The sequence below is a fragment of the Anabrus simplex genome, chromosome 5 (assembly GCF_040414725.1).
Source record: "Anabrus simplex isolate iqAnaSimp1 chromosome 5, ASM4041472v1, whole genome shotgun sequence".
NCBI lineage: Eukaryota > Metazoa > Arthropoda > Insecta > Orthoptera > Tettigoniidae > Anabrus > Anabrus simplex.
In genome coordinates this window covers 30412488-30436173 of record NC_090269.1, presented here as the reverse complement: position 1 = coordinate 30436173, position 23686 = coordinate 30412488, and the positions used below count along the sequence as shown (strand labels likewise).

At 39.8% G+C, this 23686-nt stretch overlaps 1 protein-coding gene across 1 annotated transcript in view; it reads right to left on the bottom strand.

Moving 5' to 3' along the window:
• Positions 1–407: 407 nt before the first annotated feature.
• Positions 408–23686, bottom strand: part of LOC136873696 (calcium and integrin-binding family member 2) — a 29883-nt gene continuing 6604 nt past the window's right edge. Inside the window, exons 5-6 of the mRNA XM_067146825.2 lie at positions 18566–18681; positions 408–6050 (exon numbers count right to left, since the gene is read on the bottom strand). Of these exons, the coding sequence (XP_067002926.1) occupies positions 5940–6050; positions 18566–18681 (227 nt within the window). The 3' untranslated portion in view covers positions 408–5939. The remainder of the gene's footprint in view (positions 6051–18565; positions 18682–23686) is intronic.

Below are 23686 nucleotides of genomic sequence, written 5' to 3'. Positions count from 1 at the left end.
AAACTGATGTAGGTAGTTGTGAATGCTTTGAAGAACTAGAGGAACTGTCTTCTACCACATCACATGATCACTTTTAGGTTCTAAAATAGCATCACCAGAACTAGTCTATAGAGATAAAGAAAGCATATTATTCATGATTTTTGCTACTTTATTTTGTAGTTTGAAAAAAATATCAATTTTCATGTTCCAGTTCAGTTTCACAACCACAATATAATTAAATTAGTAACTAAAACTTAGACATTCTAAATAAAATTACAAGAAATTCAGCATACATTTTTTACTTCACTAGACATCATTTTCACAACAGAAAGAATGCTTGTCTAATGAGGAAACAAGTTATTATTTTCACAGCTATTTCATGTTGTCTCGGAACTATCAGAAGAAGCCGATACTCAGAAATGCAAGCGTTCTTTTTTTTTTGCACTGTTTGTCACAACTTGTCACATCTATATACCTGGAGCAAGGGATGTACATTGTACAAACAGAATTTCATCTGCCAATACAGATTAGGGGGGGGGAAAGTGGCTACCGTATTTTATACGTATGCCGATTTGACATACTTATATTATTTAGTAGTAAAATATGCATAGGAAGAAATAGAGTGTGTCAGGTCACAATACTGCAATTTTTTAAGAAAGTAAAATAGGGTGGTAGAAAATTTCAGCGGGAGGGTAGTCTGGACCTCCAAGGACTCCCCCCCCCCATGATCATCAGGATTGGGAGTCACCAAGAGTTGATCAAGGGATGTGAGATGTGAGAGACCTAAACCGAACGGAACCTGTTAAACGATGTAATGAGAAAATTTCCTAAGGCTCTGTTGTAATTAGTATTCAAGTTGCAGGAACCTGAACCAAACTGAACTCAATGGTGCAACAGCCCCAAAGCGACCACTGCTCAGTCCGAAAACCTACAGATTATGAGGGGTGATGTGGTCGGTACGACAACAAATCCAACCACCATTATTCTTAGCTTTTTAGACCGGACCCTCTATCGCACCATTAGATAGGTCGTCAATATTATAATCATGTAGACTGAGTGGACCTCAAACCCATTCTCAGATCCAGGTACAAATCGCTCATCTGGCTGGGAATCAAACACGGGTCCTCTGGGTAAGAGGCAGGCAGGCTACCTCAACACTGCAGGGCCGATTAGTATCCTGAGGTTGACATAAATTTCTAGTATAAACTTAAGTTGGGTACAGCCATATGAGAAGTTCAGCTTTAGAGTATACCCCTGCCTTGCAACTGTTATGAATGGCCATCCTCAGTAGTTGACTTTTCAGGAATGGAAGGTATGTCTTTTGTCCATTACCAATATAAAGATTAGAAAGTCATTTACAGTATGGGAGAGAGAGAGAGAGAACATAGCTCCAGCAGGAAAGGGCACACCTGCATTTGAATAAGGGGAAGTTATGATGTTGACATGAAGTATTCAGATAAATTGAATGTATTGAGTTTTCTTCTCTGGAATACTGACTTTTCAGGAATGGAAGGTATGTCTTTTGTCCATTACCAATATAAAGATTAGAAAGTCATTTACAGTATATATGAGAGAGAGAGAGAGAGAGAGAGAGAGAGAGAGAACATAGCTCTAGCAGGAAAGGGCACACCTGCATTTGAATAAGGGGAAGTTATGATGTTGACATGAAGTATTCAGATAAATTGAATGTATTGAGTTTTCTTCTCTGGAATACTGAATTTGTAAAAATAATGGAATAAATAAGAAGCCTTCATGGCTCCCCGCAACACGCTGACCTCTCACCGCTGGATACCGTGGTTCAAATCCCGGTCACTCCATGTGAGATTTGTGCTGGACAAAGTGGAGGCAGGACAGGTTTTTCTCCGGGTACTCCGGTTTTCCCTGTCATCTTTCATTTCAGCAACACTCCCCAATATAATTTCATTTCATTAATCATTGCCCCAGAGGAATGCGACAGACTTCGGCAGCCGGCACATTTCGTATCCTCGCTGCTAGATGGGAGCTTCATTCATTCCATTCCTGACCCGGTCGAATGACTCGAAACAGGCTGTGGATTTTATTTTTTTCAATGGAATAAATAGACAGTACAATATTCTTCAAAGGTAAAGAAAGAATTTGCTTTTATAATACACAAAAAATACACGGTAGCCTCAAAGAAGAAGGGACCAATCAAACCAAACGATAACAGGCTGCACCAAACAGTAAGTCCTGGTAGTCCACAAGAACGTAAGGATTTACAGGGGCCCAGTGGACAGAATTGTGATGGTTTATTGTACTGTAAAGTTTGAAATGCGCCTCGTCAGACCACACAGATTTCCCAGCAAAATCCTTATCCTCGCGAACCGTGCGCTCAAACCAATCGCAGTATTCAATCCTTAATTCCGGGTCATCTTCGTTCATCGAGTGTAGCAATTATGGAACGTATACTTTCCGCTTTACATCCTCAAGAATGCGTCTTACATTCGAATGGCTTGCCCCACTTTTGCGTGCACCCTGGTATGTTGATTTTTGAGGTGTATAAAGTTACAACAGTGCAACACTGGATGCTGGGCTTGTAGCTGTTCGTGGTCAACCAGATCTTGCCTTGTGTATGTCATGCACCATTCCGTCAGCGTCAATCTTATCACGAATACGGGTAATTGTACGACATGTTGGTGGAGGTGTTCCAAACTCCTCCTGCCTCTGGCTTTGTACCTCCTGAGTGTTCTCGTACTTCCAATACCACTTTAACACAGCCTTGCGTTCAGCAAGTGACAACCTTACCGTGGCCATTGTCGCTACTTGACTGTCATCCGCTGTTCTGGCTACCACCACTCGCGCATGCACAGCAAATTGCCAGTGTCACCTACCCATGACAAACGTAACCGTTACATTATACTTACGCATGAGATTAGTAAGTTCTTTTTTTTACAAAATTATTAAATTACAAACAGTGAGAACACTTTTTTGAACTACCCTGTAGTTAAGTAGTGACCAGTGTTGATATACTGTGATATTTTTACCCTTTTAATTCACTTTTCAGGTCAATGTTAATATTGTTGTTGCACCTGCGAAAACCACCATGTGATGATGACATGGGAGAAATACTGACCCGCAGCACATTTATAATCAAAAACAAGAATTCTTTGTACAATATTGAATCTTAAATGACAGAAGCTTACCGACCAAAGTTCTAAGCTGAAATATTTCAGCGGTTTTTGCAGGCTTAATGACTATATCCTGCTGTATCATGTTCTGATAGTGTTGAGGCATTTCAAAGTTTAAATGGACTCCACTTGTGGCTATGAAGCTGCCTACAGTTTCAAGAGGTGGAGAGTAATATTGCATGTTTATACCGTGAATTTCACAGTATACCACTATCTGTTATGGAAAATGCTGTTAGCAAGTCTGCTGTTGGTTGTAGTGAGGAGGTTTGGTTAGGAATGCCGCTGAAGAAGTCGAGAAAATGTTGCATACAACCCCTTCTTGCAGAAAAAAAAAACATCGAAGAAAGCAAGGCAAATTAAGATTATTTTGTAAAATTAAAATAGATTTGAGTTTACTTTCACTTGCTCATTTCCCATATTTTATTTATTTATTTATCTGTCTTGCAGATATTGAACTAAAAGATTTGCAAAATGAAATAAATAAATTCAAGAGCACTGCAAGATGTCAGAAAAATTCACCAGATCTACTATAAAGACACCTCCTTGGAAACAAAAAAATAGTTCATCCTCCAACACCTCACTGTTCGTACTCCAAAAAACGAATAGGGGTTCACAACAAAGAATGATAAGTAGTACATTGTCTTGGAAAAGTATGTCATGCTGTGTGTTTAAGAATATTCAAAAAAGTAGAGACAGAGTGAAGTACTGTGATAAATTTTTTAGAGGGAAGTGTGACTCCTCCTGAAACTCCTGAAATAAAGCAACAAAGTACAAGCACAAAAAGTAATGTACCAGAGACTTCATTAAAACTTTCATGCTTACAGAGAATCATTATCGTTGTGAAAAATTCAAAGTAATGCAGCACCTGGACAGAAATTTGTCAGTGAAAAGAATATGGAAAAATGTGCCTTAAATAATAATGTCCAGAGGGTTGTAAACTTCATGTTAAGTACGAATTTTTCAGGAATGTTGTAAAGTCAAACCTCAACATAAGTTTCGATGCACTATACACAGTCAGATGCTCAACTTGTATGTGTTTAGAAACAAAAGTTGCTGAAGAGAACAACAAAAAATGGAAACAGAAATAAGGATGCATTAAAAAAAACTGGTACATTTTATGAAAAGTCATGTGAAGTTAAGGATAGTGAAGTAATCATTAGCTACGACTGCCAGAAGAACTTAATGCTACCAAAAGTCCCTGATCAAGAAGCTTACTATCACCATCAACTGTACCTCTACAATTTTATCATTTGTGAGGGAGTGTAACAACGGATCAAAACAAACAGAGCACTTTTTGTCATGTTTGGACAAAAGATGAATACGCACAATCTTCTATACATATTGCCTCTGTGTTGTACCACAAGTTGATTTGTTCTATACCTTCAGGGTATGTTCAGCACCCATTTCTTTTCTAATGGATACGGAGGCAAAAAATTAATAATTATGTTTATGCTACAACATCGGCTCCTAAATGAATCTCGTCCAAAAATGCAGCAGATTACTTTCTTTCCTGTTGTTGAACACACTTTCATACTACCTGATCACTGGAATCTTGAACGAAGTTCAAAGCAGAAAGTGTGATTATGAACCCAGCTGAATACCTGCAAGTTTCTGGTGAATTCATTTGGATTCTGATTCTGATTGTCAAGTAGGGATTGGAAATCGGCTGCTGAAGACAAAAGTGAAGTCACGTTGTGCTTGCCATTTTCAATTTCCAAAAGCCAGGAAGAATGTTCTGAAGTGTAGAATAAAGAATGTGCTGGATCAAGGTGAACCGTTTTACAATTTTGAGGTAGGAGTGTCAAAATCAGTTTGCAAAAGAGTTGTGCTGCTGAGAAAGGATGTGATTGTGAAGAATCCAAAACTTATGGATGTGCAACATCTTCTCATGCAGCATTATGGAGAGTAATAGCATGTGAATCAAAATCTTTCCTTATAAACTCAAGTGTTTCCAGTTCAAGTGTGTGATCAAGACCACGATTCACCATGATCCATTGATGGATGACACTGATTTAAGTGATGATGTTGATGTTTATGTCCACTAATTTATACACAAAGGAGTTTTGAAAATGCCGTGGCAATATTTATTTTGAATAATTTGTAAAATGTTTTGTGGCATATGTCATTTTCCATAAAGCATCTCCGGATTTTTTGTAGGAGTGTAGTGCAATGTTCTTTCTGATGTATTTTTTCCCCATTTTTTTTTCACACGTGATGTTTTATGTTTCTTGAAAGGAATAATACAAAAAATTAAATACAACAATACAGATTGAGCATTCATAAAAAATCCCAACCCTAAAATATGACGGGTTCTGGTGCTGGATTATTTTCACCGACGGACCATCACCTTCCTCAACATGTTAAAAGTACTGTTCAATGACAAAACCATTAATTCCTGGATTAAACTTAGGAAAAAAACTATTCTCTAGACCCCATATTTTACAACATTTTCAGGTGTAGTTTTGGGAATTTATGTCAATTTTTGCAACAAGAATCAGTCATTTATTACCTGTACATTAGACATTGCAGTTTTTCATGATTTCCTCACAGTTATTCAAAGTGGAAGTAATGGATTTTGGAAATGGGCCACTCATATAGGAACATGGAAGGGAACACTTAACAGGATAAATACAATGACAGATTAATGTGGGAAGAGTAAAAGAGGAGAAAGCATATGTTACCTCCATATTTGCATGTAAATTAATAGTTACATGAAGTGAAACTTAAAACCTCTGACAGTTTTTCTGTACAAAAGGCACTGGTCTGATATTAAATTAAATAATAAATAAATAGTTCTTCCTTGTGAGGAAACATTTATGGTTTACATCTGAAGCAGTTGGAAAATTCGGGCATCTTCAGTACAGCATGGACAAATTCTAGTGGAGTGATACCTCCTGTTTTGGCCAAGTCCACTTCACCAATAATCTGAAAACAGTTTGGACTTTCAAGAATTTGTAGCAACAAATACATATACAACGCACATAGATGTTTACTATGAACAACAGGACAACAGGACTAGTCACTGAGAATGTTAGCTTGCTTAAACAAATAGAACATACTATATTCAAGAGATTATGGTAATTTTTGAAAATACAGTATTTTCTTTATTGTATTATTAAATTCATATTCCTTTAACCTTGTAGTGTTACTGTTTTCTCTTATGTTTTGATAAAGCATTCCACATTATAACCCTTTTCCAAATGTAATATAACTGCATATTAGTATACAGTATGTAAAGTATTTAATTTCTTAAAGTTCTATGCCAGAAAGAAGCATCTATTCCATTTGATCCATAAGTACGATATGAGTACTAGTAGCAGGGTCTGAGTTACAGTTTCCAAGACCAGGAACATAATCTTATGAGGCCCTTTCTTTTAACTTTCAAAAACTCTCTTACCTTGTTTAAACATATCTTATGAGCAGACAGAATGATAACACAGTAACGTTTTATGTCCCACTAACTACTTTTAAGGTTTTCAGAGAGGTTGATGTGCTAGAATTTTGTCTTACAGAAGTCCTTTCTTGGGCTGGTAAATCTATTGACATAAGTTGGCATATTTGAACACATTCAAATACCACAAGACTGAGCCTGTCAATTTGGCCTCAGAAAACTGTCACTCTATTGTCTGAACCACTCAGGCTAGTAGACAGAATGAAACCACAAAACTATGATTACTAAGAACAACAATAGTAGTAACAAAAACAATGCTTCAGAAAATTTATCATTTACATCCTCAATGTCCAGAGTTCTGCTTATACTGGGTGTCTACATTTAAAGTTAAGGTATTCACCGCAGTACAGCATGTGCTGTAACGATCGTAGGAGTCTGAAATGTTGTAGATATGCTACCTAAGCAATGCATTCACGAATTATGCCACAAAAATTATTAGTTCCAAGTTCTGCCACCATGCAAAAAATATGGCGCTGTAAGCAAAGGGAGGGGTCACAGAGAAAAAGCAGGAAAGATCAAACACATGATAACAGGGGTTCTGGGAGGTTTATTAGCATTTATGGTTACAAGCACTGTTCAATATGGCCTGAGAACTCAGCAACATGCTGTATCCATAACATGATATGGTCGACAGTTGCCTGTAACATATCGGGTGAAATCAGAGCGACATGTCTTTGTATGCTAGCCTTTAGATCAGATAGAGACCAGACATGTCCGTGATAGACATGATATTTCAGATATCCCCACAACCAGAAGTCACATGGATTTAGGTTGGAAGATCTCGAAGGCCACGCATCTGCAAAATGCCTACAGATAATGCAGTCGTTACTGAAGGTTTTTTTCGACGCAATTCTTTTACCTGGCAAGCGATATGTGGTATTGCCCCATCTTGCATGAAAATAACGGTGTGGTCACAGTTACATTCCTGCAAAGCTGGAATCACATGTCATAGAAGGAGGTCTCTATAACATGCAGATGTCATTGTACACCTAACAGGCCCACGAGGGGTCATCTCCTCAAAGAACAACAGACCGAGAATGAAGAAGCTTGTAAAAGCACATCAAACAGTCACGTAAGCTGAATACAATGGTTGTTCCTGCACAACGTTCGGAGGAGTCGAACCCCATATACAACAGTTCTGTGCATTCACTGCACCCTCCAGAGTAAAATACGCCTCGTCAGTCCACAGAATGTTCCCCGGCCACACGTTCTCCACTTCCACGCGCGCCAGAAACCAAAGGGTAAAGTCACGGCGTTCTGCAACATCTTGGGGTTTCAATTTGTGGACAGTATGAAGTTTGTAGGGATACCAGTGTAAAATGCACCACGAAATCTTGTGAACTGTTGACTGGGGTAGCGACAATTCACATGACACAGCTCGAGCACTGGTTACAGAAATGGGAGAATGTGCTGCACGGTCTGCTACAGCTACAGAAACTTCATCAACAACATCCACGGGGATGGGCCGCCATCCTCTCTCTGGTGTGACACCTAATTTACCTGTTTCCTCGAATTTTTTAATCATTTTCTACAGCCCATTACTTGTCATGGGAACTCTTCTCTGCTGTTTCTGTCGGCAATATTCCCGAAATGCAGTGTTGCTATTGCTGCCATTCTGATAAAACAACTTCAACTGCACAATCTCTCTTCCCAATAGGTATAAAGTTTCACATGGAAAAGTTCAACTTTCTTACGTTACAACGAAGATTCACTTCACAAAAGGAATCAACATGCGTCAACAAGCAACAACCTAGGAACTGACACAATGCAATTCTACTGGAAGAACATTTTGATGTCAGAGTAATGGAATATTACACGTTCTGACCACTTACAGCGCCACTTTTTTGCCTGGTGGCAAAACTTGAAACTAATAACTTTTGTGGCATAATTCGCGAGCGCATTGCTTAGTTAGCACATCTATGAATTTCAGACTCCTACGATCATTACTGCCCATGCTGTACCGTGCAGAATACCATAACTTTAATTGTGGACACCCGGTATTATTTTCAATACACAGAAGACCCGATTCTCTATTAGCATTCTGAAATGTATCTCCCAGTCCTGATTTCCTCAAATAGGCTACTGTACATGACCTGAAAGTTCTGAATTGGAAGTAACATAGCTTCTGAATGGACCAAGTTCATCCACAAAAATATCTTCCAGTCCTCTTTCAACAACTACACATAACAGCTTTGCATTTTGGCACAATTTTTCTGTTGAAACCTTTCCAGGGAGCATGTGATTCTGGTTCAAGTCCCAAGGTCAATCACATTTTCAGCTCTTTTGTCCTGGAAATCAACTGCTTTAATAGAAGCTATTGTCTAAAACTATTTCTAAGTTTCAAAAATGTAGTCAATTTCTAATAGTGTGCATAGTCTGGTGGTTTTATATTAATACAGTCGTTACCCAGTAGATGTTTTCAAAGACAACCTGTTCACATCAAAGAGCAGCCTGGAGAGCAGGGAATTTTGGTTCAAGTCCTGAGAGCAGTTACATTCTCAGCTCTTTCATTGCAGATTTACAGGACATCCATTTTTACATGGAATCTGATCCACAGGAATATGAGTTTTCATTTCAAAAATTCAACATGCATTGGCTGGGGTTCAAACCTAGGCTACATTAGTGAGAAGCAACTGATGATACCACTTGGCTATTGAATTGCTCCTTAGACTTGGTAGCTATGGCAGATTGTTGTCCATGCATGTGAAAATCTTCATAATTAATATGGTAAGGTAATTAACAGCCTTTTAAATAGAATGGATGAAAGGTTACAGCTTTGTAAGTCCCCATTACAATACCTGTTTAAGATTGTCAGCAATTAGATGTTAAATAATAATATTAATAAAAGTGGATTGAATCAAGAACTCATTCTACCATCAATTCCCTTGATTACCTGATTGCCTAAATAAATACCTTTGCTTACAATAATTTACCAGAATATTTCAAAATAAATGGCAATTTTTCCTCGGCACCCTGCTGCATTACTTCCCTACATCTATAAAACATACTGTAGACAAAATTGCTGATTTCTCTTATAGCAATTCTAAGTTACTTAGAACACTGTAAAACTGGTCTTGACAACCCATCTGTGGACTAAAACCTCAATGGTTTTCCTTCTACCTAATAGTATATTCTACCAGAGACTGTACTCTGTTGTGATAACTGTTAATGCTTTGCCACACTAGCCAAATTTCATTCAGTCTTACTGTTTTATGATACTGAAGTTTACGGGTACTTTCTATTCTCTCCCAGTTCCTCAACTATAATTTTATTTTCAGTGATCAAAAATCAGAAGTTTCCTTTCATATAGAGTAGATTTCTAAAACATTAATTCATAAGACCTATGCTTCCTTGGGACCTACAATGAGTTCATCTGACATTAAAAACGCTGTTTAAGTCCCAACTTCCTTCATTTCTGAGATTCTCATTTCCATTTCAGAAAGGCTTAACTGTTGCCTGACCTACAATTTTCTATGATTCTTCTTTTTGGTTTTTAGAACTGTTTGTTTATGCACTATTTTCTTCCTCAATATAACACTGCTTATCAGCATCTTTTATATGAAGCCATTGCATATTCTTTCCTTTTCAGTTTACAGTTTATACTGAACTGATTATGTTGTTGAACTATAATTTATGTGTCTTCCTATATTTACTCACTGTTGTTCAAAGATTTCATTCTTACTTTTTTTTTTTTTTAAGTAATGCATACTCATATCTATATAATATCTTGTTCCTCCTTATTCTATAGAATTTATACAAGCAAGCTTGTACGAGGGCAGATCAAATATAAACAGGAATTTGAATATACTGCTGCTGTTAGTAATAATTCTGAAGCAGGGCTTTGCCAGGATGTTGGTGGGGATGTCTGGAGAACAGGTTTGCGTGCGCGAACGATGGTGTAGAACTGGGCTGCTTCAGTACGCCATGAGTGAACAAGAGGTGCACACATCTGTTGCGCAACACATCATTATCAAATTTCTCACAAAAGAGGGCACCAAACCTTCTGGAATTTTGAGGTGGCTCCGCACACAGTTTGGGGAAGAAACACTTTTGCTGACTCAAGTGTATGAGTGGGCTAAAAAATTTGTGGCAGGAAGGGAAGCTGTGAAAAATGAACCTCATGAAAGGAGATCGTAGACAAGCATCACTGCAGACAACATTGTTGGCATTCGTGGCGTTATTGGTGAAGATCGGAGAATAAAAATTTCACAAATTGTTTTATCCATAGGAATAAGTTAAAAAAGTGTTCAAATCATCATCCGAGATAAACTCCATTTCAGAAAATTGTCTGCCAGGTGTGTTCCTTGTCTCCTCAACCAGGAACAAAAAACTTTAAGCCAGGAAGTTTGTCAAAGACTCCTACGTCATTACGTGGAGGAAGAAGAGGATTTCTTGCATCGTATTGTGACTTGTAATGAAACTTGGGTGCATCATTACACCCCAGAGTCAAAGCAAGCAAGCATGGAGTGGCAGCGAACAGGCAAGGCCAAAACACACCCATCTGCTGGAAAGGGGCTTGCAATCATTTTCTTCACAAACAAAGGACAATTAATGCAGCCTATTAGTCACCTTTTTGATGAAGCAAAAGCTGCGTATCGCAACAAGCAATGCCGGCAACCGACCTGGAACGTCATTCTTCTCCATGACAATGCAAGGCCACATACTGACACTTTAACGCGGGAAAAACTGGAGGAAATTCACTGGACACCTCTGGAACACACTCCATACAGTCCAGATTTATCGCCCTGTTACTACCGTTTGTTTGGACCACTCAAACAAGACATAGGAGGACAGCGGTTCGATGATGATGCAAGTGTAGAAGAGTTCGTGTGCAACTGGTTCCGCACACATCCCTCCTCTTTCTATCAGGACGGCATCAAAAACTAACCAATCCAAGGGAGAGAATGTGTATCGAAAGCAGGACACTATGTAGAAAAGTGATCTCTATATATATTTTTTTTTTTTTGATGATGCAATAAATCTTAAAAAATTATTCCCCTTTATATTTGATCCGCCTTCATGGATTGATGTGACCGTTGATATTGTGACCATAGTCACAGGACATCCAGTTTTACATGGAATCCCAACCACAGGAATATGACTTTACATTTTTTAAATTCCAGTAATGAAACCACTTGGCTATTTAGAATTTATCACTGATAATATCCGTGTACTCTTGTCTAATCCTGACCCTGAAACATTTTCACTTTCACTCACATGAAGATAAGTTTCATTTCCTTAGCACTACAGATCATATAGTGGTTCTTATCATCAAAATAACTACAGAATACCCATTTAAACCTTCCTAAAGTCATTTATGATATAGTCTATTAACAATATGGTATTTCTATCCTCCAAAGTATAGCAATGAACTTTATGCTTGAAATGCATTCAGTAATAGTTCTGTTACAATTAGAGGGCCAGTACAGGCACCCATGAGAAATTCTGGTCCCAATTGTTTTGTTCAGAAAATTTAGTGATTGTAATTGTGAGCATCTTGACTACATAAATGTAGAAAAATTGAGCACCTGTTAGATTTAAATCAATAGCAATGCTTGTCATCTACTTCGTCAGAGTACTACCCAATATATGACTTGCATGATAATTAACGTTTTAAGAATTAGACAACCATACCCCAGTATATGATCACTAGACTAATGATTTCAAAGTTGAGTCTCTTATAACAGGAAGAACAAACTGTTGTATGTCCGGCGCTCCCTTTCTCGCTCCACCAGCCAGCTGCACGCGCGCCTGTGTATCATTCTGCTAGCTTCGACGCTCAGCCCTCAGTGCGCGTGCCTGACCATCGAGTGTACTATAAATAGGAGCTCCCTGCCTGCTCAATGGCCCACTTGCCCCGGTGTCCAGCTCCAGAATACACCCTACGTCGAGCACGGAGGCTACTCCTCTTGAAAATGTGTTTCGACCAGGTGGACTGAATTTCTGGCAGTACGAGGTTTCACCTCTGGTCACCGCTCCCTTTCCTGTTTCCACTGCCTATGTTCCGTAATTCTTTTACAAGCCATTTTCATTCCCTAATTTATGCAAGCTCCCTTAGTTTCGCTAGGTGGAATTTCTTCAATCAATTGAACTTGCTTTTTAGGAATTCAGGCACTTCAACAAACAAGGACTCTCAAAGACATTTATGTTAGTGTGCCAGATAGTTCTCGACTATCAACGTGTCAGTTCACAAAGACTATCTTTTCAAGATAGAAGTGTATATAAAGACTGTAAACCTGTACATATTGTATAAAGACAGACTTTTCTCAAGATTCAATATTCCTTTTTGCTTCAAAATAAATTTCAGTTATTTGTGTAAATATCATAAAGTGAAGCAAATAAAAGTTGTGTTCTGTAAACTTCAACCTTGGTTACAACACAACTCTATGGCGACGAGGTAAAAAACAACCTACAATTCTTCGACACCAGTTGCCAACTCTATAGCGACGAGGTAAAAAAGCAACAAACTACACGTCATCAGCCCCAATCGCCAACTCTATAGCAACGAGGTAAACACGACACTACAATTCAACAGGCCCAGTTGTCAACTCTACGGCGAAGTGCTAAACAACAACGACACTCCAACCAGTTCTGACACACAGCTTACCTTACTCTTTCTTGCACGCATCTCGCAATGGCTACTGCGGAACAACTCGCTACGGTCTTCCAAGCCTTACAGCAGCAACAACAACAGTTTATGCAACAACAACAGGCAGCATTAATTCAGGCTATTCAAGCTATTTCTGTCTCTACACAGCCATCAGCTATTCCTCCGTTCTCTGCTTTTGATCCAGCTAAGGAAGAATGGTCAGTTTATTTAGCCCGTTTACAACAGCATTTCATCTGCCATTCTGTCACAGATGATCAACGCCGCCGCGCACTATTTCTTAGTTCGGTTGGCAATGCTACGTGTGAATTACTACGTAAATTAAGTCCGGAAGAACACTTATCTGAGGTACCCTTCACGCAGCTCTTGGCCCGTCTCACGGCACACTATGCCAAAGCTCCTCACATAGTGGCTGCTCGCTATAAATTTTTTCAGAGCAGAAAGCAACCCCATCAGACACATACTGAATGGATAACTGAATTGCGTGGTCTCGCTAAACCCTGCCAGTTCATCTGCTCCAAGGACGGTTGTGGTTCATCCTACACTGATTCTCTCATTCGGGACATGATAATTTTACATACTCCTGAAGACAAAATACGTTTTGACGCTGTCAAGCAGAGTAACCCTTCTTTAGAAGACGTCCAGCGTATTGCTACGGTTTATGAGCTTACTACCAAGACTGCCGCAGTCATAGCTTCTCCACACGAAGTTGCACACGTCTCGCCTCAGGCCCGCAAGTCCTCTGCTACAGTGAACCGTACGGATCAGGCGCTCTCCACCAAGCATTCTCGCCAGGTTCCCTCTCGTAATGCTACATGGAAGCCCAATTCTAAAAGCACCTCGAAACTCCTGCCTTCCTGCCGAGGTTGTTTCAAGCATCATGAACGTCGTGATTGTCGTTTTTTCAAAGCTACTTGTGAACGATGTAATAAACTTGGACACATTAAGACTGTCTGTCAAAGTTCGCTCCGCCCTGCTAAGACTACTGCAGCACGCCGGAAACATATACAGCCCCGCCAAGACATGGAAGTTGATCAAATCAATCTTATTCTTCCCACAAAGGATTCTCACAAAATCATCATTCCTCTCTCATTCTCTGATCGATCTGTCGATTTTCAATTAGACACTGGATCACCTGTCTCTATTATTAACCTGACTACCTACCACAACTTAGGTTCACCTTCATGCTCTCCAGCTGACATCCAGCTCGTGACATTTAACAAGAAGAAAATTGACATCAAAGGTCAAATCACGCTTCAGGCTAGTTATAAAGGAATTCAGAAGGCCATTCCTCTTCTCGTAGTTAACAACTACACTGCATCAAACATTATGGGCATGGATCTATTTAACTTATTTGGTTTCCAAATACATGACAACATTAACGTCGTATCTACATTGCATCCTACTTCTGACGTTACCGCTCTCCTAGCGCAGTTTCCTGAAGTCTTCGACTCTCAGCTCGGAACAGCCAAAGACTATACAGCTCACATACAGCTGAAATCCGGAACTAAGCCTCGCTTCAAGTCCAGTACCCCTAGAACTTCAAGACCAGGTCACGAAAGAATTAGAAAGATGGATACAAACTGGAATTGTTGTACCAGTTACTTCTAGTCAATGGGCTACTCCACTCGTGGTAATCAAGAAACCTGATGGTAATGTTCGACTTTGTGGCGATTTTCGATCTACAGTCAACTCACAACTTGACACAGATATCTTTCCTATTCCACGTCCAGAAGACTTATTCCGTCGTCTCTCTGGTGGACAATTCTTCTCTCGAGTTGATCTTAAAGAAGCATATCTCCAGCTACTTTTAGACGAAGAATCTAAGAAATTTCTCACACTCAACACTCCTCTCGGACTGCTCCAGCTCCAGCGGCTCCCCTTCGGTGTTTCATCCTCAGCGGCTATTTTTCAGCGCTATTTGGCTCAACTCACCGCCTCCATTCCCGGTTGTGCTAACTACCTGGATGATATTATTGTTACTGGAAAAGATCATCAGGAACATCTAACCAATCTACGTCTCCTTCTCCAGAAATTGAAAGACAATGGCCTACGAGCGAATCTAGCTAAATGTACCTTCTTTCAGCCTCAAGTTCACTACCTAGGACATATACTTGATAAGAATGGAATTCGTCCTAGTACACAGAATGTCTCAGCGATAGTAAACATGCCAGCACCTCAGAACCTCAAGCAGCTTCAGTCCTTCATAGGCAAAGCGAACTATTATAATAAGTTCATTCCACGCTTCGCTACAGTGGCAGCTCCATTAAACGCTCTACGTAAAAAAGGTGTTAAGTTTCAATGGACTCCGCAATGCCAACAGGCATGGAAAACAATCAACAACGCCTTAATTCAAGCTATGCACCTCACTCATTTTCAGCCCGACAAGATCATCACGCTAGCTACTGACGCTTCAGACTACGGTGTCGGTGCCGTTCTCTCCCAGAAGGATCGTCATGGACAAGAACGCCCCATCGCCTTCGCTTCGAAAACACTTAATGACCATCAACGTCGATACTCACAGATAGAGAAAGAAGCTTTAGCCATCATCTTTGGTATTCGCCGTTTCAATGAATATCTCTATGGCAACCATTTCCTGATCATTACCGATCATAAGCCTCTCGTACACTTATTCCATCCTGGTAATAAGATCCCAGAGAATTCCCTCAGAAAGCTTCAAAGATGGTCCATGTTCCTTTCTGATTATTCCTATCAGATTGTATATCGAGCCACATCCCAGCATTGTAATGCTGATGCCCTCTCCCGCTTACCCGTTGGTCCTGATACTGCCTTCGATTCTCAAGAATCTGAATGTCTTCAGTTGGACATAGAACTTGAAGATACTGTATCCAGTTTTCCTATTGATGCTACCTGCATAGCTAAAGCTACGGATAAGGACAGTACACTTGCTACTGTACGTACTTACATCCGCAACGGTTGGCCTCTTCAGAGCACACTTCCTGCCCACCTGGCACCTTATCATCGTATGCAGCATCGGCTAACGACTCGTGCCGGAGTTGTATTACTAGAAGCAGGCACCATCTTCCGAGTGGTTATCCCACTTAGCCTACAGAAACAAGTTCTCGGATTATTACACCAAAGCCATTGGGGTATCTCCAGAACAAAGCAACTCGCCCGTCAACACTGCTACTGGCCCGGTATTGATGCCGCCATCGAAAAGCTAATACGTCATTGTGAGCAATGTCAAACGAATCAGAACGCCCCGTCTTCTGATCTTGCTTCATGGCCTCCTGCTACTACTCCATGGGAACGAGTTCACATCGATTTCGCAGGTCCTTTCCTCAATTCCATGTGGTTAATAGTCATCGATTCACTGTCAAACTTTCCATATGTCGTGGATATGCATTCGACTACTACCACCGAAGCTACCATTCGTGCTCTCCAGAAAATCTTTACTACAGAAGGTTTACCGCAAGTACTCATTTCGGACAACGGACCTCAATTTACAGCTACTGCTTTTCAGAACTTTTGTACACATAATGGCATTCGTCATATCCTAGCACCACCTTTTCACCCTCAATCTAATGGTGAAGCTGAACGCTTCGTACAAACATTTAAAAGAAGTATGAAGAAAGCTGTCTCTTCAGGCTTAACTAAAGACCAAGCCTTGCTCCAACTCTTAAACAACTCCAGAACTCTACCCGGCGCTGATAATATCACTCCTGCACAGAAGCTCCATGGACGACCTCACAGAACTTTACTTTCTCTGTTACAGCCTCTTCCGGCCCAGCATAAGACCTCACCAACGAAGTTCTCCCTCAACGACAAGGTCTACACCAGGACATTCAAATCCAACCCACTCTGGATACCTGGAGTCATCTGCAGATCTTTGGGTCATCGTCTATACGAGATACAGACTACGGAGAAACGTATCTGCCGCCATCAAGATCAGATACGTCTGCGCTACCGCCCCTGTCCAGCTATTGATGCTATTGCTAAACCAAATAAATCTATTGCTGAACGAGCTTTAGATCATTTAATAACAATGGGTTCCTTTCAGGACGAGACAGCGCCACTCCGCCCAGTTCCAGCTCCGGACAATACAACAGAGAAATCAGCAGCTCCGCCCCAGCATCGCAGTCGCCGCCAGCGCCGCCGCCGTTTCACGCCGTACCGGCGTATTTAGGAGGGGAGGGTGTTGTATGTCCGGCGCTCCCTTTCTCGCTCCACCAGCCAGCTGCACGCGCGCCTGTGTATCATTCTGCTAGCTTCGACGCGCAGCCCTCAGTGCGCGTGCCTGACCATCGAGTGTACTATAAATAGGAGCTCCCTGCCTGCTCAATGGCCCACTTGCCCCGGTGTCCAGCTCCAGAATACACCCTACGTCGAGCACGGAGGCTACTCCTCTTGAAAATGTGTTTCGACCAGGTGGACTGAATTTCTGGCAGTACGAGGTTTCACCTCTGGTCACCGCTCCCTTTCCTGTTTCCACTGCCTATGTTCCGTAATTCTTTTACAAGCCATTTTCATTCCCTAATTTATGCAAGCTCCCTTAGTTTCGCTAGGTGGAATTTCTTCAATCAATTGAACTTGCTTTTTAGGAATTCAGGCACTTCAACAAACAAGGACTCTCAAAGACATTTATGTTAGTGTGCCAGATAGTTCTCGACTATCAACGTGTCAGTTCACAAAGACTATCTTTTCAAGATAGAAGTGTATATAAAGACTGTAAACCTGTACATATTGTATAAAGACAGACTTTTCTCAAGATTCAATATTCCTTTTTGCTTCAAAATAAATTTCAGTTATTTGTGTAAATATCATAAAGTGAAGCAAATAAAAGTTGTGTTCTGTAAACTTCAACCTTGGTTACAACACAAACTGTATACAAAACTCTATGAAATGTTTGAAGATGATGAAGAAGGTGAATTGTATAGTGATGTGGAGAAAGATGTGCCACTTAATTATGTCAGAGGAATATTTTAGGTTCCTACATATTGCCTAATGTCCATCGTTGGTTGCCTTCATATCAATAAAATAGATTCAGTAATTCAATCAATCAATCAATCAATCAATCAATACTGATCTGCATTGATTGATTGAATTACTGAATCTATTTTATTGATATGAAGGCAACCAACGATGGACATTAGGCAATATGTCCATCGTTCTTTTCATCCTTCCAAAAATGACCTAAAATTAATTTAAATCACTATACAGAACTTAGAATAGCATACTTGCCTCAGAGAACCGAAATGGCGTCTCTCAGACACTGCACGACCTTCTATGACCTTCTTGGCCATGAATTGGAATCTCTTAATACAGAGAGCACTTCGATGGTGATACCTGCTTAAAAGAGGCTCTCAGTGGATTCTCAAGTTCTGCAGATCTATACAATTACAAGCCACATTTCATACTTACAGAATTTGCAATGAGTCTCTTCTCATCTTCTGTAATAAATCTTGCATTACTATTTGTCAGTCTTTCTACTGTACGCATCACATCCTCTTCAGTTATAAAATTATCGTCATCCAAATCTAGAATGAAACAAATTTTGTTAATAACTTCTGTGGAAAATTTAGAATAATAAGATCATAAATTTTCTAGTGAATTTTAAAACAAAGTAAGTTCCCATTTTGAAGTATTATCTTCAATATTAATTCAACAGTTATTCTTCAGATTGTTTCAGATTCCATTGTTTCTTGCTAAAACTTAAATTTCTCATATCTTTACTGCTGAAAATGAGTGGGACAAAGAGGAGATATGACCTTGATCACCTTGACAACAAAAGGATAGTGCAGAGTTTGCTTGAAGATGATGACGATGATGAAGAACGTGAATTGTATAGTGGTGAGGAGGAAGATGTTCTAAAAACCAGAAGGAAAAGTATACACACTGAACAAGATGTAGACAGTAGTGACAAAGCAGGAGAAAATGACAGTGATTATTTCCTAGGACAAAATGGAATTTGTAAGGGGCGTAAAGCTAATCGTCCTAGAAATGTTCAAATCGAGTGACAAAATATCATTATGCATTTACCTTGTGTGAAAGGTGTTGCAAAACTTGTTAAAACACCTAAAGAATGCTGGGAACTATTCTCTGATGACAATGCTATCTACTATAGTTGAGTGCACAAAAGGGAAAATTGAAGAGTTTCAAAGGAACTAAAGCAGAGGAAGGGATGCTCAATATACTGACATATATCAGATAAAGACTCCAAATGGCATACTGTACTTATGTGCTGCAAGGAAAAAGATAACCACACAAATACCAAGGACATTTGGACTAGCAATTAGATGGGTGAAGAGCTGTGCCACTTGATTATGTCAGAGGAATATTTTAGGTTCCTACATATTGCCTAATGTCCATCGTTGGTTGCCTTCATATCAATAAAACAGATTCAGTAATTTCTTTTCATCCTTTCAAAAATGCCCTAAAATTAATTTAAATCACCATACAGAACTTAGGATAGCATAATTGCCTCAGAGAAACGAAATGGCATCTCTTAGACACCACACGACCTTCTATGACCTTCTTGGCCATGAATTGGAATCTCTTAATACAGAGAGCACTTCGATGGGGATACCTGCTTAAAAGAGGCTCTCAGTGGATATTGCCAATACTTTTCAAGGTAAGACTGAGTTCTCAAGTGATTTATGAACTACGATAGCATACAATTTGATACCTTGTTTACCGAGCTCGATAGCTGCAGTCGCTTAAGTGCGGCCAGTATCCAGTAATCGGGAGATAGTGGGTTCGAGCCCCACTGTCGGCAGCCCTGAAGATAGTTTTCCATGGTTTCCCATTTTTACACCAGACAAATGCCGGGGTTGTACCTTAATTAAGGCCACGGCCGCTTCGTTCCACTTCCTAGGCCTTTCCTTTCCCATCGTTGCCATAAGACCTATCTGTGTCGGTGCGACGTAAAGCAAATAGCAAAAAAAAAAAAGAGGATACCTTGTTTTACTTATTCTCACATCAATATTTATTTCAGCTTACCAAACCAAACCCCATGGCACTATAGCCCTTGAAGGGCCTTGGCCTACCAAGCGACCGCTGCTCAGCCCGAAGGCCTGCAGATTACGAGGTATCGTGTGATCAGCACGACGAATCCTCTCGGCCGTTATTCTTGGCTTTCTAGACCGGGGCTGCCATCTCACCGTCAGATAGCTCCTCAATTCTAATCACGTAGGTTGAGTGGACCTCGAACCAGCCCTCAGGTCCAGGTAAAAATCCCTGACCTGGCCGGGAATCGAACCCGGGGCCTCCGGGTAAGAGGCACGTACGCTACCCCTACACCATGGGGCCGGCTTATTTCAGCTTACTCTCATGACTATATTTTAATTACAGTATTTTATTATTAGAAGCACTTATTCTTTCATGTTTGCAGTTTAATGTTATAAATGTTATTGTTTATCAGCTATAATTTTTATTTCCAGTATAACTGATACTTATTCATATACTGAAATGTTAACATTCATTAATTTTATACATCATTAAATTGCATGATGCTGTCATCTAAACACCCTGAAGCTGTTGGAAAACATCATCAAAGTGAGACTTAGGAAGATTTGTGGAACCTTTGCTTGAGGAAGGACATCACAGATTCAGTAAAGATCGAAGTACTATGGATTTCATTTTTGCCACAACAATGCTTACAGAAAAGAATTAGGAACATGAAAGAATCTTGTGATAATATTTTTGTATACTGAAAAGGACTATAACAGCGTCCCTCGGAACGAGATCTGGGGATGTCTGGAAGCTCTCAAGGTGCCAAAGTACCATTTGACAAAGTAAATATGCTATATCAGAATTGTTACAGCTGTGTTCAGATAGGCAGTGGATGATCAAAATGGTTTGAGACAAAGAGAGGTGTCCAACAAGAAAGTGCCCTATCACCAGTCTTATTCATACCATTAAGAGTAATGGACAGGATCATAAAAGTTTATCAAGAAAATGGACAATAGACTGAATGCCCTGGATTTCCTGATGATGTGCTGTTATGGGGAAAGACAGAAGCTGAAATACAGTAAAAACTGACTTAATGAAACAATATGTTCAATAACTTTGAGTTGAAGATGAGTAAAACGAAGACCATAAAAATGACCATCAAAACGGAATGAAAAAACTCAAACCTCCTTTTAGAAAGAATGAAATTAGAAGCAGTTTCTCGCTTCATGTACCTCGGAAGCGCAATCTCGAAAGACAACACTGTCATGCAGAAAATATTCAGCAGGATACAGAAAGCATCAAACTTTTACAAACAAGTCAGAAACTTACTCTGGGACTGCAAAATACCACAAAAAAGAAAAAAAACGACGAGGTACTATACAGACTTCATACAATTCTCACATATGCTATAGAGGCATGTACTCCACGATGACGATAACAGAATTCAGATTCATGAGAACTACGAATCAAACTACTTGAAAGATCAAAATCAGGAATGAAGTAAGTAGGAAGGTTCATATTACCAGTGTAATACAGAAGCAAAGACTTCAGTGGTATGGGCACATTACGGGAATGAACAGTGAAAGATCTAACAAAAAATACTTTGACATTACTGTTTGAGGGAAAAGACCAAGGGGAAGGCCAGGGAAATGATGGATAGAGACAATAAAATCAGATGTGGAGGAGAGAATTCTCAGATGGGAAGATGTCCTGAAAAAGAAGATGTATGAAGATAGGAGGAGATGGCGAGCAGTTGTACATTACACTCAAGAAACTGAAGTTGGAAAATGTTGATCATCATTCAATTGTGGATCAGTGGTAGTGTTGCCCGCCTGATCCCAAGATCGTGAGTTCAAACCTGGCAGAGGTAGGTAGTTGGTTTACTGAAGAGCATCAGAAAGTCCATTTGATACTCCCATGTTATGTGCTGTTGGCGTGGAAAAAGATCTCTGGTGACAACTTTGGAGTCTATCTGACAAAATTCATTATAAATTCAGCCATAGATGGACCAAGAGAGATCTGGTAGAGTAAAATAGACCATCAAAATTGATGCACAGGCAACCTAGATGGCATCAAATCAAAATGCCTGCACACAGTAGCTGAGGCCATATGATTACAACTTTTTATTTTCATTGTTATTCCTGACTCCCCAATTTCTTGGGCTTTGCATGTGATAAATTTCATATTAGATTTGTGAAACATGAAAATCGACAGCCTGTTTCCAGTCATTTGACTGGGTCAGGAATGGAATGAATGAAGCCCCATCTGGCGGCGAGGATAGGAATTGTGCCGGCTGCCGAAGCCTGTCACACTCATATTGATGTTGAATAACCATTCTTTTAGAGATGTAATAATTCCACCTTTTCAATACAAATTATGATTTATCAAATCACTGAAAATGCACAAACTTTTTTTTAAAAATTTAGGACATGTTTCATTCCTGTTTGGGTCATCTTCTGCTACATTGAACTTATTATGTAAATTCCAATAAAGAAAATGTGCATATTAAAAAGTACACTATGTTGCACTAAAATAAGATTTTAAAAACTGTAATTCTCCACCAGTGTTCTAAATGAACACATCCCCCTGTGGATGGGGGCAGTAGAATAATACCCACAGTATACCCTGCCTGTCGTATGAGATGACTAAAATGGGCCCCAGGGGCTCTGAAATTTAGAGTTTGGGTTGGCGGCCATGGGGCCCTCAGCTCAGTCCTGGCAGTGCTTCCACTTACTTGTGCTAGGCTCCTCACTTTCATCTATCCTATCTGACCTTCCTTGGTCAACTCTTGTTCTTTTCTAAGCCTGACGATATTAGCTTTGCGAATCCTAGGGAGTCTTTCATTTTCATGCCCTTCGTGGCCCTTGTCTTTCTTTGGCCAATATCTTCATTTTTTGAAGTGTCAGACCCCTTCCATTTTTTCTCTCTAATTAGTGTTATATATAGAGGATGGTTGCCTAGTTGTACATCCTCTTATAACAATAATCACCACCATAAATTAACACAATGTAGAAATGAAAAACTATCTTTGTCATCTGATACATGTTAAAAGAGAAGAGAAATAAACTCCAAAGATAGAATGTTCAATTAATGTCTTGAGATCATCAATAGATATTACAATACTACCACTTGAAGCACTTGTGAATATACATACTGATGATTGGCAGGGTCAAATATGCTGGGGAACACCTCACAAAGAGTGATATTGAATGGCAATATACTTGAAGATCTTATTGTAGCAATAAATATGAAGGAACCAAATCTGAAGCTTGAATATGAAAATTAGGTGATGGTCCATCAAACATAAGAGAGGAAACTGAAAGGAAAAGAAGGAAAAATAAAGCGAAAAGACTGTAATTGGAACCAAATAAACTACTCACTAGGGTTGGGCAGACCGGAACATTCACTTGTTCCGCAACATTAGGAACGTGAGGCGGAGTGTTTCGGTACACAGTGCCGAGACACGGGACACAGGACTGTAACTGCGTCCTAGAGAGAACTTTGAGAGGCAACAGGACATGCTCCGCTTCAGCTGGATGTGCCTGAACCGAACGTGCTGTGCCAAGGCCGCACTAGATAGATTAGTTGGCT